This window comes from Patella vulgata, chromosome 2 (assembly GCF_932274485.2).
Source record: "Patella vulgata chromosome 2, xgPatVulg1.2, whole genome shotgun sequence".
NCBI lineage: Eukaryota > Metazoa > Mollusca > Gastropoda > Patellidae > Patella > Patella vulgata.
In genome coordinates, this window is record NC_065880.2 from 40,990,382 (window position 1) to 41,007,727 (window position 17,346).

The 17,346-nt window shown below is 34.7% G+C and overlaps 1 protein-coding gene across 2 annotated transcripts; it reads left to right on the forward strand.

Annotated features, from left to right (window-relative positions):
• The first annotated feature begins 1,001 nt into the window (after positions 1–1,001).
• Positions 1,002–15,987, forward strand: LOC126811835 (lumican). 2 transcript variants are annotated; one of them, XM_050537771.2, is made up of 3 exons: positions 1,002–1,225; positions 9,234–9,304; positions 11,866–15,987. In XM_050537771.2, the coding sequence occupies exon 3, from the start codon at positions 11,866–11,868 to the stop codon at positions 13,450–13,452; it is 1,587 nt and encodes a 528-aa protein (XP_050393728.2). In that variant the 5' UTR covers positions 1,002–1,225; positions 9,234–9,304; the 3' UTR covers positions 13,453–15,987. The 2 variants fall into 2 exon arrangements, with proteins under 2 accessions (XP_050393728.2, XP_050393729.2); XM_050537772.2 differs by lacking the exon at positions 1,002–1,225 and adding an exon at positions 3,657–3,849.
• The last annotated feature ends 1,359 nt before the right edge of the window (positions 15,988–17,346 follow it).

A 17,346-nucleotide genomic window follows, 5' to 3' on the forward strand; every position in this document is an offset into this window, starting at 1 on the left:
TTTTCTATCTAACCCTTAGGAAAGACATACTAGATCCAACTATCACATATATAGTTGGGTGGTGATGGGCGGGGTCGTTGAGTCAAGAGGCGTTGTTTCGATTCCAAGCTTGCACGTGTCAATGCCAACAGTTTTCTCTGGGTCCTCCGGTTCCCTCCCACTTAAAACCCACCACTCAACAATTAACATGTAAACACCATAATATATGGTATACAGATTTTCACAGATCTTTTTAAAGTTGGTGGTCATGAGAGGACGAACTCTGTAGATACGGTTTAATGTTTCGTCTTTTAGAGACCTCCATACGAGTAAGATATATATATGCGACAGTTTTCTTCGAATCTACTTTGATTTCCATCTGGCACGTGTTCTTCGTTATGCGTACGCCAATACAAAGATGGATCTGAAAAAACTAGACACGCTACATTACTCAGCACCTTGGCACCACCCCTGCCTAGTGAAGGTCCGGCTGAGACGGTCGGGCGACGACACCTCATTCTAAAAAGAAAATTGCTTTAATTCATCCGACTTTTGTTGCTGACAATATTAGGCATTCTTAGTGTAATGCAATATGACAATACATACACCCATTATTTTCCTATACTGTTGTAAATCGTGTTATATAATCGTACTTGGGGTATATTTATTGTATTTACCGCCAAACTTCTAAATAGTTCAAATTCTCCACATAATATATTGTTCTCCTTCTTAGAAGTTAGAATGTGTTGTCACTGGACAAACATTAGACATTTAACACAGCGGATGTTAGGAAGAAAGTTTGAGAAAAGAAAAATCACATCACAAAAAAAAACATCGCGAACAAAGGTGTGTCGTATGAAAACATGAAAGGGGCCGAATGAGAACAACCATGTTACTAAAATTAAAGCATATGTTATAACCCCGCCATTACTGTATATTTCAACCCATCAAGGTTACAGGTTTGAGCACTTGGCACGAAATGTGATCGCAATTGAGATAGAATAGAAGCTATGAGGAGATTCCGCGCGCCAAAATTACTGAGAGGGGGCGAATACATTAGCCCACATTAACGAGTGGGAAGAGAGAGTATAAGCTAGTATCAGTGTGGTTACAGTACATGTGTGTGTATACTATATATATTATAAAAAGCCAACAATTTAGTATTCTCTGTGGACGTTCTATTTCGTCGACCCAGCGGTTTTGGTGTTTATAACTGTAAATCAGGATTACCATTTACATCTTTCAGGTTAGATGATGTCATTTTATCTATACTGTCTTATATGACTATGTTTTATCTATTTTTGCTACAAAAAAGTTTTGATGAGTAAATCTTTCGTTAACCGGTGTGAAGCCAGTGATAACGTAAGTAAATCAGGGTGTCTTTTTTAATTAGGATGCATATTTAAATATTACTTAGCTGTATATTGTAATTCTGATATACCAATTAAAATTCAATATTCAGTGTATTAAAACCAAAAGGTATAGTAGACTGTATACTATTAGAAAGTGAACATCGACCTTGACCTGGGTAGAAAATGATTTTTATGTGCCACCGTAGTATTTTACTTCTTCATCTTTTTAAATATTTTAAAAACTATAAATTTCAATTAGGTTTTAGATTTTGCTCAAAATTGAAGGATGTTTGAAATAAGAAAAAAATGTTAAGTCAAACGAGGGTTTGTGATTCAAGGCAGCTTCCCACATTTCAGTGAATTATTTGGTTGGAGCAAGTTTGTCTCGTACTTAAAAGACACCTTTTATATAGTTAAAATATCAAGACGATTAATTTAGGACGAAAGCCACTGACAAAATTTCCCCGTCTTATTACACGCAGAGAATGTTATTCTTACCGAAATATTTTGTTGACGAAACGTCCAACTCCGTTCCTTTCATTTATTTTAGGAAATGATGAATAGTGTTGGGTTTGTATAGGTAAAAATAGTGTGTACATGTATAATATGCGAGGTGTATCTATAATAAACTGACATGAGTAATGATAGTATCATGTGGAATGGTGTTTACATGTATAATTATGTAACGATGATGGTGAGCTGCAAATGGAAACCGGTTGATGACTTTTTATATATGTTTCATTTATTTAGTAATATATGCTGTCTTAAAGGAGCTAAATCTCTATTCATAGGTACCTAGAAATGGGCACGCATGGGTGCATATAAACTGATTTACATTCAATCGTTTCCGTTTTTACTCTAATTTCAAATCAGTTATGTTCGGCGAAATACGCGAACGAAGAGTCCAAATTAAATGGTAGTCTTTGGAGTCTGGTTATTCACGTCTACACAGGTAGTATTCTCTTCTGTAGGATATGTTTAGCCTCGTTCATCAAGTCGATTCATTACAAATAGGGACTAAGTTATTTTTATTGCTGTTGTCCCTCGTGCTGTGCTGAGGAGACGACTATTTTAAAGGGGCAATTGAGGTTCCACCTATTATTTATTGAATTTCATCTGTCATATATTCTTTAACCTTGTCTCCGATGTGCATATTGATTAATCTCTGTTTTTCGTACGTTTAAGCCAACACATTTGTCAGTAAAGCTGGTGCTGTCTCTGACAAGTGGATACCGGGTTCTACTCTGACCACACCAGGGCGTTCTAGTAAAGAGTCTTTATAAACGTTCAAGAACCCCTTCGTCTATCTTTAAGTTTTATGGTTAGTTTCGATTTCTCAAAAATCAGTTTTAAATGCACGAGAGAGAGAGAGACAGAGAAATGGGGTTTAACGTCCACTCGACACAAACTAGTCATTTCGGGACTAACATAATATGGTTTAATTTTATTTCAATAATTCGCTTGCGCGTAGGGGTCTTTAGCAGTGGGAGGAAACTGGAGGGTCCAGAGAAAACCCACGAGGTTGGACAGGCGACCCTACTGGAAATCACGCCAGTTGACTCAATGACACGCCTCATGATACAGCTCGTACTGGCTAACCATTCGGCCATCCAACCCTCCATTAAATGCACGAAGTGTATTAACATACCTTCAAAAAATATTTGGAAAAACTAATATCTAAGAAGCTAATATGAACCAGTTTTGAATTTTTATTTATAAAATATAATTTATTCATATTATTTCTGTCGCGCTGTGTGTTCTGTGGTTATAAATGTCAGCTTGTACAATAGACTCACATTGTTAATGGTCTTTCATTTTGATACATTCTTGTATCTACATTGAAACCTATTGTACATCTACCTTTGATGTAAGGTACATGTGAAAAGTATGAAGTTCTTATTAGTCTCACTCCGCTTCATTATAGTCACTCTGTAAATAACCTACACAAAATTGACTACCAGAATCAACACTGCCATAACCACGTCACGATCGATTCATTTCGTCAGGTCAGAAAAGGTCACCGGACGTGGCCCAATTGTATTTACAGTCCAAACCTCGTCCACTAGTCCTCTATTGATTTCCATAATAAAGCTAAGTTTTACATCGATTTTGACAAAGTGGTGTTGCCGCAAAACACCTGCAGATTCAAATGTAATGACTGTATACGACTGTTTGCCTAATAGATGAATAGAGTTTGATGAATAGGTGTATCGTTGAATAAAATAAAATCAATAAAAATGGAGGAGGGCGCCTTTACGCGTTCTTGGCACGCGTTGTTGTCATTTTCAACGCTACATGCGTGTGTTTCAAACTTCAATAAAACCGTATTAAAGTGTACAAGCTTTAATTTAACGGTTTCACTCCAATGTAATAGCGTATTATAGTTTGGATAGAGTAGGTTTGTGCATTTTTGAGGGATTTACAGAGTTTTAAACTAACTCTTTTACAATCAACTTTAACTAAGGGATTTAACGAAGTCGTTATAGTTGGTGTATGTCAAACCTCTAGCAGCCGGCAGGTAAAACGTCTTATTTGTTAAATTTAGAGTGTTCAGCTAATCGGCTTTGTTTATAAACCAAGTATAAGTGTGTTTGAATGACTTTGAAAGGCCATCACTTTTTATGGTCACATTATGCAGATATATTGAAAAGAAAACTTTATTTTTCTTTAACAAAATATGATCCTTACGACAGATATAAGAGAAAGAAGAAGAACCTATATTATATGAAAACCTTTCAAGGTTACAAATAATTATGTATACATGTATTTAGAAATAGGTGGCCGCATAAACATGTGTTGTTAATGGGTAATTGTAAAAGACAGTGTTTCCTCAATAAGTAATACTGTTGACAGTACCTAACGTATTTAGCTACCTACTTTTCTTTGTGTAGAACTGACATAAAAATGCGAGAAATGCTTTGGTTACTTTTGTAGTGCGATAACCTACTTAGTCAAACATATTTAAGTGAAAGCTGTCAGGTCTGTTGAGTTGGGTGGGGATGGGAAAAGTCACTCGTTTTATTGAGTTGAACAAATAATCATCATGATGTGACAATTATCAAACAAATAAATGTTCAAATAGCATATTATGAAACTCTTTTTTCGAATTAACAATCAATTTGGAGTGGCTTTCTTCTTTACTAAAAAAAACCCAAAAAAGGCCAGAACGTAGAAACAAATATGACTGGGTTGATGAAAAACATAAGGAACTATCTAAAAGATAGGTTAGAACCTCGGGATGTTTGAATCCCGGTTCCCACTTGTCAGGGTGGCGCATGTTGGGCTAACGAGTAAAGTGTTGCCTGTCGTTCAGGTGGGACGAAAACCTACCCGTGTACACATTAGCGTGAACACACCGAAACAACCCATGACAGTTAGAATTCGATGGATATCACGGCCATAGAAAGAAAGACAACCGAATGTTAGTCTCGAAATGTATGGACGGGTATCGCTGCCAATATTAAATGCTCTGCTACAATGTCTTTTCCACTGATTATATGTAAAAAGTACAATGTACAAAGTCCTAATACCGGTAATGATAAAGTCAAAATACCTCTTGGTAAGAGTTAAATGTAAAACGTCAAATGTTAAGTGTTAAATGACAAATGTTTTGTTGGAAAATGCTTTTTTTGACGTGTCTACATGTTACATTTCTCTCATTACATTTTACATTTTCGCTCTGCCACATCCCATTTGTCATTCACGCTTTCTACATAACAACTTTCGCACAGCATCATCTTTCATATGCAAATGTAGGATATCGCGTGACTTATCAACATATACGGAAACCTGGCACACTATAATCCAGAACAAGGATAATCACGACACCATTACAGGAAATCAGCCTAGCACACAATACAAATTTAATTAACTTGACACTTTGGATAGTACTTTACCATGATTACGGGGGGTGGGGTGGGGGTTGTGCAATGTTCAAATACGAAATTCCAGGTATCATGTTACATATTACTGAAAAGCACGTTCATTTCTGTTTGTAAATATATAAATATTTTTCTGGTACAATCGTATTTTCATAATTCAAATCCAATAAATATCACACTATTAAAGGGGTATTCAAATAAAAATACTGGTCTAAATACGAAATTCCAGATACCATGTTACGTACCACCGATTGCTCTTTTCAAATATGCAAATAATTTTCTGGCACATTCATATTTGCTTAACTTTACAAAATAAGATTAAAGTTGAAGTGACAGAAGGGTGGGTGGGGGACTAAACTAAACTAAAACAAAGATATGGGGCTTAATCAAACATTCTGTATGTCCATACTAAAAAATATATAGCCATTCCTCTCTTTATTAAACATATCATTTATTTGTTGGACACAATGCTTATATATTGTTTTTTTTTTTTAATGGATCAAAGTTAATTAGACTGTACTCAACTCTGTTCATAGAGAGACAGGAAAGAGTGGGGGTGTTTAAAATATCAAAATACGGGTATTAATACGAAATTCTAGTTATTGTGTTATAAAGTACTGGAAAATATGTTTTTTGGCTGTTTGAATCTATCAATTATTTCCTGGCACATTCATGATTACGCATGGTCGTTTAGAAAGTTTCTTACGGTGTCCCAGCTTGATTTACTGTTTTCGTGCGGTGAATATACTTATAGTGTGCCGCGTTTCCGTATATGTTAATAAGTCACGTGATATCCTACATTTGCATATGAAAGTTGATGATTTGCGAAATTTGCTATGTAGAAAGCGTGAATGACAAATGGGATGTGGCAAAGCGCAAATGTGAAATGTAATGAAAGAAATGTAAAATGTAGACACGTCAAAAAAAGCATTTTCCCACAAAACATATGTCATTTAACACTTAACATTTGACGTTTTACATTTAACTCTTGCCTTTTGACTTTATCAATATCGGTATTAGGACTTTGTACATTGTACTATTTACATATAATCAATGGAAACGACATTGTCGCGGAGCATTTAATATTGGCAGCGATACCCTTCCATAGAAATGACCCAAGTATTTCATTCAATCACTTATATAAAAAGAAGAAGCAACTTGATGGCATAAAAAGTCATACAAGTTTGTACGCAGAGCAATTATCCGTAACGATAATAATAAAGGTAGGGCATGCAGATATTCACACATACCTCTCGTCATTTAAAGTAAAATACAACACTTAATGTCTAATGCAACACTTAATGTAAAATGCACCACACGGTGTAATGTACAATAATGTAAAATACAACACTTACAAAAGAGAAAATTGTAAAAAAACTAAACTGCACACGTCATAATGTGTATAGTCTAGTATCCATAAACACTGTTACAAGGACATAAAGATAGTTAAAGGGACATAAAGATAAAACTTAGAAATGATGAACATGAGAAAGCCCTTACACATTTCATAGTTCTACATAGTTTAAAGTTGGTTCTTTAAATAAGATTCGTCTAAAAAGTTATTTTCTTCTTTCTGCGTTGTTTTTGTGGGTTGTTAGAAAATGAATTTCACCCTAAGGCATGATACTAATAAATGGAATCAAATGAACGTAAACAATTGCTCGTCAATAGTGACATCGTACAAAATTAATTCTCCATTAATAAGAAATGAGAACGTTCATTGTAATAAAATACATTGCCTGGTACAAAGTACAATATCTGTTATATATAGCGTAACAGAATGATTATCGAATTTTTGAAATGAATAGTATAATGACAGTTTTTACGGTTATTTGAAGAATAGATGGTTTGGTAATGTGATCAATTTTATTTAAAAAGCCAAACACGTGCAGCTTTTTTTAGCAAGCAGCCATGGACAATGATTACTCCCTGTGGACCAGCCAGCGAACGAAATATGAGTCTGGTACAGTGCGCGTGTTACGGTTCAGGGGTTACTGTTTTTATCTAATGCCATCAAATATATAATCCAATTCTCTTGTTTATTGGGAATGTTGGCTGGTTTGGGCTATGTTGATGTTTGTTCTATGGCCATTTGATACTATCTTGGCTAGATGGGGTCTTGTATAGAACCTGCCAAACAAGATATATACAGAAATACAACCTAGTCAACACAATCCACGGTTATTTCAGTAATGGAGGACCTACTAGAGTGTATTTACCTCGCTGCATGCCGATCATACCCAACTTTCATCTATGTACGAGTAGTTTGGACAAACTAGATATTATTTAGCAGTGAATATACCACGTACTATAGTAAATAATACCCATAGTAGTTAAATACATGCGACCACTTCTTGTTGGTACTGTCGATGACAGTGATAATGTTTTAAAAGGGGAATTTGATTTATTAGAAAGCTGGCCATTTAAGCGAAACATTTTCTGTGAAATTCATTGACATAAAACAGTTTAAATGGGTATATGTTTTTTGTTTTGGACTTTAGAATTATACTAAACATTAGTTTTGAAAACGGGTTTGGAGGAGGAGGGCGACCTAAAGATTTTTCTAAAATTATTATGAAGAGCGCTACTCTGGTTACCATTGTTGCAACACCGTTCACTTTCGGATGCGTAACAGTACCTGCATTGACTGTGCACCAAGACTTAAAAGTATCTGAATTTAGAAATATGACTAAATTATTGTACAGGCAAAACAATAAATGAATGAAATGGAGTTTAACGACCTTCTTTTTTGCACCAATGGGGATAATAAAGACGTGCATACATCATGCAGTATGCTAAGAAGGACATATTGCCAGGACAGTAATTGAATTCCAACTGTCAAGGGTTCATTTACGTGCTCGCCAACATGTATATGGGACCTCGGTTTTTCGTCCCATGCGAGCGAGTGGGCACAGTTTTACTTGCCAGACTATCACATGGACCACACCGGGACCACCTGGTTAGTGAGCCAGCGCCTACTCACTGAGCCACCATGGGTTCAGATATAGTATATACGACCATATAAAATATTGAATTGTTGGTTTGTCCCTTTTATAAATAAATAAGATATAGATACTATTATGTCCCTTTGAATATATGACTGGATCAACCATTTACTTGCGATATTTAGTACCATTCCACTACATGATGCACAAGAATTGCAACTTTGTGACCTTTTCAAAAGCCTGATTTTGGTAATGGTCTATGACGATGTGCTATATAATAATGCCGACTTTAGTCGCAAAGATGTAGGAAAGCAATCTGGTTACGTTTACAGCAGCAGATATGTGTCTAAAATTCAACTTGAGTAACTTTTTCGACGTGCTAGTAGGGTTGTATTTAAATACTCTAATGTCCATGTATCTCATTAGGGTACATTGAGATTTTACATATAGTGCTTAAGGTATTAAGTTTGTTTAGACTTATTATCCAGACAATATCTAAGGAAAACGCAGGAGCATGCACTTGTTGGGTTGTTATGCTATCTATTCGGTTACTATTTTCAACTTTAGATTGGTGGGGAATTGATGTTTTGGGTACTGGTGGTAACTTAGTATAACAAATCAAGTTTAATAAAATAGACTAGTGATCGCATCTCAGTTAATTGCACTCTATCAATGAATGCACCAGACCACATGTACCTTCAGCCCATTAAGGGTTGTCGACATTTACTTATTATCCGAATAATTTAATTTCTCGCGTAGCTAATGCGTGTATATTAAGCTACCAACCAACTTGGAATTGGATTCTTTGATGTAATTAAAATTATATTATATTTTCACTTCGTTTATCATTTAAAGTAGAGCAAAGAGTAACTGACATCTGTTTTTAATTGATTGGCTTTTTCTCCATTTTCCTACCGAACACCTTTGATTATTCTGGAGATATATTATGAACATATCAAGCTGTGTGATGTTCTAATCACATGGATATTATAGTATTATCAATAATTAATATGATTGGTCCAAATTGACTTCTTCCGACTTCCACCCAATTATAACCTGACTCATTTATTTTACAGATTTTTACCGCAGTAAATAATTTTGATTGATCCCCGAGGTTACGACCTTATTCATACAATACTGCTTCACGGTAAGTATCTTTTTATACAGATTCTGATGGAGTTAGCCCGATATAGTTGAACCCTATCGTTTTACATATAAGATCGTTGTTCGGTCCATGATCCGATCGTAAAGCACGTATTCCGAGAATCGTTGCCAAACTATATTTTAACTTAATGTACTTGATGTTTTTATATCCTTTTATAAATTAATCGATGAGAATGACAATGGTGTACTATCACTGGGGTTCTTCAGTTGCTATTTTTATAATTTAAAATTTTGACATCTCTTTAAATACTGGATTGGGAAGTCTTGTGTTTTGTTCCACGGCGTAGCGACTATATCAATTGACATCCAATCATAGGACATCGATGATGTTATCATAAATTCATACTAAATACCAATCACTCGGTTGAGGCTTAAACGATCATAAATTCGTGTATTTGTCTTCGTGTTGTTGCTAAGGCAACCCCTTATATCAGATGAATATGGCGGGAAAAATAGGTTATGGTTTCGTGAATTGGGGAAGTGCTTGAGCCCTTAACTCTCCTTGATTAACTGCTGTCGTTTTCTTTCCTAAGAAATACTGTCATTAATTCAAAGAGATCAAGACTCTTTCAGTGTTTATCATCGTTAGTTAATTCTTCACTGAGTCGTGTTGATTAAAGCCGATATTTAATCACATGTTCACTGCATATTGGCATGTTATGGTGCATTAACTTTGATTGTGTAGTGCACTTTAACTCATTTCATAGTCTTGTGGTTTTCGGTAGCACTGTGTATTTTAAATTCTGATAATCTTTACAAGTTATGACTATGTCTAGTTGATGCTAAAGTATTTAGATTAGCGAAGTGGCTACAACATATACCACTTTAATAATATCATGGTCCATTTATAATAGGCAATCGTCGTATTTATACAGCTTAAATCTATAATCAATCTGAGGCAAATTGCTATTTAATGTAGAACCTGTATTCATAAAAAAGCCATACCGGGAGTCCATCCGAAATAGAGGAGATATGCATATAGTTGCATTGTAGTAGTATGTATTTCCAATTATTAAATCGAAGTGTGATAAATTATTGCTAGTCTGGAAGTGAAATGCATTGGAAATAAATATGAACAGTTAATAAACTATAATTCTTGTAAACGCTCTATAGGTCCGAGTTCTTTTAGATTTATGTTCATCAAACTTGTTATGATTCTCCAAGATGTCTCAGTTCTCTCTCAAAACTTTTAGGGGCACTGAATTTGGAAAGAGAGAAAATCAATAAATAAGTAGTAACAATGATTGAAAAAATACCACCTCCACCTCAGACAATATCCCAATGTTGTAACATTCTAAATAGTTTTTTTTCAACAAAGAACTTGCTACGTAACATTCTGGGTGCGCAATACTTGCCTTGCTCTGGGTGTTGGTATCCCACGCTACGCCCATTACTGTCCTACTGCAAATGTAAGAGTCCCAATCATTTAATTTTTTAAAAACTTGTTTCAATAAGCTTTGTATCTAAATCCCGGATTACCAAACGATTGTGTTCCTAATTATTGCCTCTAACCCCAAATTTTGGGGAGTCACAGATATTCGTTTGTTGTTACCTGGCAATGCATGGGTTAATTAGAAGGTAGATAATTTATATGTATATTATGTATAGTTACTTATCTTTTGATATACACGTGCCGGTTACCGATATTCTCAGCAGGTAATATATACGCCATTGATAAAGAACGACCTAGAATAAAAGTCCAATACTAGTACAAGGTCTATAGACTACACTCTTACCAACTAAAACCCAAGTATAAACTCTTTGGTTAGGTTACCAATTTATCTTTCAATGTAAAATGTCTACAATTTTGTGATATTCTTGGTGCTTATTTGAATAAGTACCAGTATCTCAAAACTAGCAATCCTCAAAAATATCTCCCAACTTGGTATTGCCACAATGGAACTGAGCATGAGCAAATTCATTGCTAAGTATATCTTTTCAATGTGCGCCCTCACATTATGTATCAAAATTATTGACGTTTATAAGTTTAATAGTATAATGATGTAATCAATGATATAAAATGACCATCTATCTCTAAATATGGCGGCTATAGATAGTACATCCTAAACACTTCACGTCAGTCATTATTTATATTTGACTATGAAGGTTATACTGGATGAATCAATATTGATATTACACGATATTTACATTATAACTGTCATCAACGGCCACCGACAAGTCTAGAATTAACTGTTTAATTTGTCATGAATCTGAAATATTCTGTCGAACAGATAAAATAAATGATTTACGGATGTGATCATTTTTTGAAATTAATACTTCACTCGTGAAGGCCCAGGACTGCACAACTCCCCCGATACATTCACACTTGTTTTGATTTACCTTTGTTGTTTATTGTTTGAAATGTCTGTGTATATTGTGTATCTTGCACTTTTTTAAAAAGTTACTTAACATCAGTCACAACTTTATATTTGAATGTACATGTTGTTAAACCCAAATAATTTGCGATCATAATATACTGTTAACAGACTAACTATTCAACATATTCTTCAGGTCAATATCTATTTATTTTGTCTTATTTTTCAGATGGTGCCTGTGAGATATATGATTCTCGTATCTGGTATGGTAATGGCGTATGTATCGGCGGACGATATGTGTATTCCTGAATGCAAGTGTTCCGATGATATAGATGGAAATTTTCATATTAATTGTGGCAAACTTAAAAGCGTGGAAATTCCTAGAGATCTTTCGAAATTTGCAGGTTTTGAGAAATCAATCCGTTTGTCGCTCAGTGATAATGCTTTCAAACGAGTATCAAAAGGAGATTTCCCGCCTAATCTGCCGATCGTTGCTTTGGATCTTTCACGTAACCGTGGTTTGACCATTACTGATGATGCTTTTGCGAACATCAAAAATCTCCGTTCTTTAAATTTGGATGACCTCCGTTTACCTTTTACTTCGAATCTTAATTTCTTGAAAGGGATGTCTAAGCTACAAAGCTTATCTTTGAACAAAAATTATCAGTTTGGTGATGGTCTTATTCCTGCTTCAATGATATCAGGTCTTGGTTTGAACAACTTAAACGATTTGCAGTTCCAGGAATGTTATATAAAAGGAATTGAAGACGGTGCCTTTTCTGGGATAAATATTAACGGGCATCTTGATCTAAGTGCCAACCAATTAGATCACATACCAGATGAATTGAAAACACTTAATAATGTTACTAGTTTAGATATATCTCAGAATAGTCTCCGAAAACTCCCAAGTAATAGTTTTTCGGGAATGGGGGAGTTGCGAAAGCTTTCCATCAGCAACAACTACATCAGTGAGAAAGATATTCTTGTCGATTCTTTTAATGGATTACAGTTGCAAGAGCTAAGTCTGGAGCAGTCTGTACTGAACACCATACCCACTCCCGCCCTAAAAGGTCTCTCAAAACTGAAGGTACTCCGATTAAAGAATAATCCCATCAAGTCTATTCCAGAAGGGGCTTTCAATGGATCCTATTGCCTGGAGGAATTGGATATAAGCAATGCATTGGTCGAAATTGGCATGGTACATTTAGAAGACCAAATGGATTGTATTCAGAAGTTATATCTGAATAACATGCAAATCAGAGAAGTTCCAAAGTTTATCAAAAACTTCAAGATTTTGGACTTTCTGTCGCTCGACGGAAATTCAATCATTACAATCAAAAAAGGAGATTTTGTGGATACGACCGTTTCCAAAGTGTCATTAGCGATGAATCCATTGACTGAAATCCAAGCAGGGGCATTTGCAGAATTTCCCCAATCCGTAACCCTTGTTTTATCAAAAACTCAAATTACAAACTTAAATTTTGTCCGTGATTATCCTTATGGCACCATTCGAGAAATCGAACTTAAAGAAATAACGCCGATTTGTGATTGTGATTTGGCCTTTGCTGAATACAGAACTTACGTTATTCATGGTAATTGCAATTTAAATGGAACCCGAGTAGTAGTCATCAGTTCCGAGGATTTTATGAAAGTAACATCCGATTGCTGGCCAGGGGGACGGAGCCCAATGAAGAAAGATGTATGGGCAGTAAAAGGTAACAACAGTGCAAATTCCGTAGAGTCTTCAAACATAGGGAAGTTGGTCCTGATTAGTTTAGCTTTAATCCTGGGAGGACGTTTTAAAAACTTAGTGTAAAATCATCGAACTACATCATGTTACTCATATCACGAGTTGAATATCACATAAAAGATAGACACACAAATCTGCTGGAAGTGTCTTCTAATAATAGTGCCAGAAGAAGAGGTATCAGGCCCGTGTTCATGAAGCATTCTCAGATTTAAGTTAAAAGTTTACTCAAAATTGTTCGCCTTATAACTAAAATATAGCACTTTATAAAACTTTTGTTGTTTCAATGTATCAAATAGATCAATAAGAACCTATGTGGGAAGTTTTGTGTTTCAAAGATATTTCTCATAAACCGTGATTGAAAGTTAAGTAAATTCTTAGCTTAAAGTCTGAGAATTCGTCGTGAACTCAGGGCCTGGTGTTTATTTGTTGATATTAGCAGGCACTGTGCATTTATTACTTTAAATCGAACATTTTTAAGGCTAGATCTTTTAGGCCTGGCCCAGTGGATCTACACTCCTCGACCATTTCATTTGGTTTGCATTCGGGGTACTAACCATAACCGTATGTTATCTTCATAATGTAGGCCTGTAGTAAAGTTATCCAATTTTGCGGATACGCCCTCGGTTTGAATTGTTGTGTAGACAAGTGGACAAATATGCCCAGGTATGGTATTGCTATATTCAATAACGAAGATTAACAACTGCCTTAGTTAGTCCCAGCCATTTTTCTTTTTACCTTTTTTTTTTTGAAGTAGGGGTATCTGAAAATTATGGTAAATGGAAATGTGTAATATTTGCTCTGCTAAGACGTAAATTGCGTCTTTATGGCAATTATATGGTGCGGTTAAATTTGTGACGTTTATTTTATAAATGGTTTCATGTTATTTTTCTTCCTAATCGCTTTAGTGCTAATTATATTTTATATTTTATCATGTTCAAATTAAATCACCAGTGGGCCTATGTAGTCATTCTTTAAAGTACGTCTATGTGGTGGCAATCTTAAATACTCTTCTTGTGGGGATTTCTCAGAAATGACTTTTTATATTAAAACCTAACGGGAGTGCTTCATGTGCGGATTTTACACTAGGCTGTAATCACCGATAATTATTGTAATTATTGACGTGGTGCTAAATTGACACTATGTCCATAGAGTGTGTCCAAAATTAACATTATTGACTATAGTTGGCAAGTACTAGAGCTGAATTATGTTGTTACTTTGCTAACATCATGTTTTAAATTGTTCTGATCTGTCTTTAGCCATATTTGAGCAATCAACCTTAACATTTAATACAGTTAATTGAAGGAATTATTGACATTTGTTCATTCATTCATTCATTCATACATAGGCTCAATACAAACATGTTGCTTTTAGAGAGGCTATTTATACACATAATGGTTCCTGTTTATGCTCAACGTAACCTTAAGTTGATAACAACTGATTTTTTAAATATTACATTTTAATCGCGACATGACCTAATATTATGTGTGGAGTAGACGTTACTCATTCTTTGAGTAATGATATTCCTTGGCACGGCTTTCTAGTTTAGATAATTTTGGAGGGTAAATAATTTTAAAGAAGCACCCACGCAAAATCTGTTGTCTACAAACATTATGTATATGTGTAAATATTATATATAAATATATCAATCTGTTACGTTTAACCTTTCAGCTGTGCATTTAAGAATGACAGTGATTACATTTACTTTACATATTCTCAGGAATTTTATACTTATTATCGTTTTAGGGTAAAAGAAGGGCATTTCAGAGCAACGTTATTAAGGTTATATGGCAACTCCGTCGGGTTCCGAGCAAATGTCATAATGGAATTAAAGGTTCTCGGCACCTTGTGTTTGATCCTTTTATTTATTATGAGATTTGTTTAGTAAATGCCCCAGAGTCGGGGAAGGGCAGCTATTTGGCTTATTATCTGAAATTCAATTTGGTAGAAGTCGGTAATGATCTGTTGCATGAACAAGCATAATAAGTTACTGTTGTGATTTCATTCTAACATCAACATCTCGTTTATGGATTCCAAATCGATGGCGAGTAAATAACTTAATTTCATTCATGGCCTCATCATATCTCATGTGTTCTTGCTAGAAGAACATGCTTTATTTACTGGCCTTCTCTTGAAATATGGCCTTTAATACTTTCAGCGTTCACATTTTATACAATAGTTTTATCTCGAAGTTTGCTATTTTTATGGAAATATTATCACCATTTAAAATATTTAAATATATTAATATATTTAAATCACAAAATGTTTTATTACATTTGTTGCCTGATAGATAGTTTACCTGTTTACATTATAATTAAGGATTGTGCACTTTAATTATGAATATTTAAATTAGGTTTGGGGTTGGGTTTTTTACCTCGCGCAATTATGAGTTTAAAATCGATTTTTCCCTTGGCATGGTGTTAATAGTAATGTAGTGAAACGGATTGAAGTATTAAGGATTGTTTATATATGTACAGAGTATATAATAGAACGTTTGTTAAAAAAAAGAAGGTGATGTTGAAAGATATACCGTAACTTTAATATAGATTGTAACTTGTACCTATATATTTTATACCTTAGATGTAAATAAATGTTACTGCCCTCGACCTTTGTTTTTATTCCCTTCTTCTTCCATTTACTATACCTCTTTAGTGTGGCCGCGTGGTTATGATAAAAATGCCCTTTGGCTGTGACACACAGGTGTCGATCTCTGATCCGGTTGTTTATTGAGCCAGCATCATTGAACCAAGTTTACTTATTCTACATGCCTTTGTTTATTTATAACCTGTAACACGACAAAATCAGTTACTTTTATTGTTACTGTGATCGTATGGTATTGTTATCCACCCTGTCCATCCGTCCACACGAAAACTCTACATACATCGACAATTTTTCAGACATAATAGTCAGTAGACCTATATTTGGTGGGGAATGGAGGGTAAAATATTACCGAGGAAATGCAGACACATCCGATCTTTTAATATGTTTGTATTGTAATAAGCAAGCTATCTAGAACAGAATTATGTCTACTTTTCTATTTACTGTTTGCTATTACCGAGAAATACATTTTAAAACCTTGCTTCTTCGTTCAGTGCGTTTATGAAGACGGATATATAAGTAAACACGATGGTATCTGTTATGTTGTTATTATTTTTTTTATATAGCCTTCATGTTTATATATAGATATGTACTATGGGAATAATAACACGTCGCTTCTTTTAAAATCCGTTATTCAGCAAATCTAAATATAAACACCGTGCTCCTGGATCGCTTTAGAACGTGTGCAGTGGCACTTATAGCTCAGTATTTATAACTTCTATATGGCCAACCGAACTACACATTTCCGTATGGTCTGCCAAGTAGACCCTAATGAATTGATGATTTTATATGATATACATAAATATAGAATTTTATAACCGTTATTGCGTTTATTGGTTCGTTTAGTACTCCATAATGAATAATTACAATATTTACACTAATAGACATATCATATGTTTAAATCATTCTCTGCACATACAATAATTTACAAACCTGTTAGCACCAAACAAACTTCTTATAGATATCGTTTAAATAGATACATTATCCTACATTTTTTCAATACTCAAATTTCATATAAAAAAGTTATCAAATTCTCTATATATCAACTTGTAATTATCAGATTAAACAAACAAGAATCAATAGTGTCTAAACTTATGTCGAACCCAAACATTTCAGTTGGTGTAGAACTAGACCGGGAGCCCAGGGGGGTCAACCTAGCTGAAAAGTGTACCAATTTTCTCCTAAATGGTATCAATGTATGTATATCTGGTATCATCAGAATATAAGTCTGTCGGGTTAATGGTGGTGGGTGTGGTATTCCACGACCTAAATGCCATGACCCCCAACTAGGCTAGATTAGCTCAAAAGTGTACCAAATGAAAATCGTACAGCAGTGTACCGTACATCTTCAGGTATTACAAAAAC

Coding starts and splice junctions, on each gene's coding strand:
- LOC126811835 (XM_050537771.2), top strand. CDS start 11,866: ATGGTGCCTGTGAGATATATGATTCTCGTATCTGGTATGGTAATGGCG.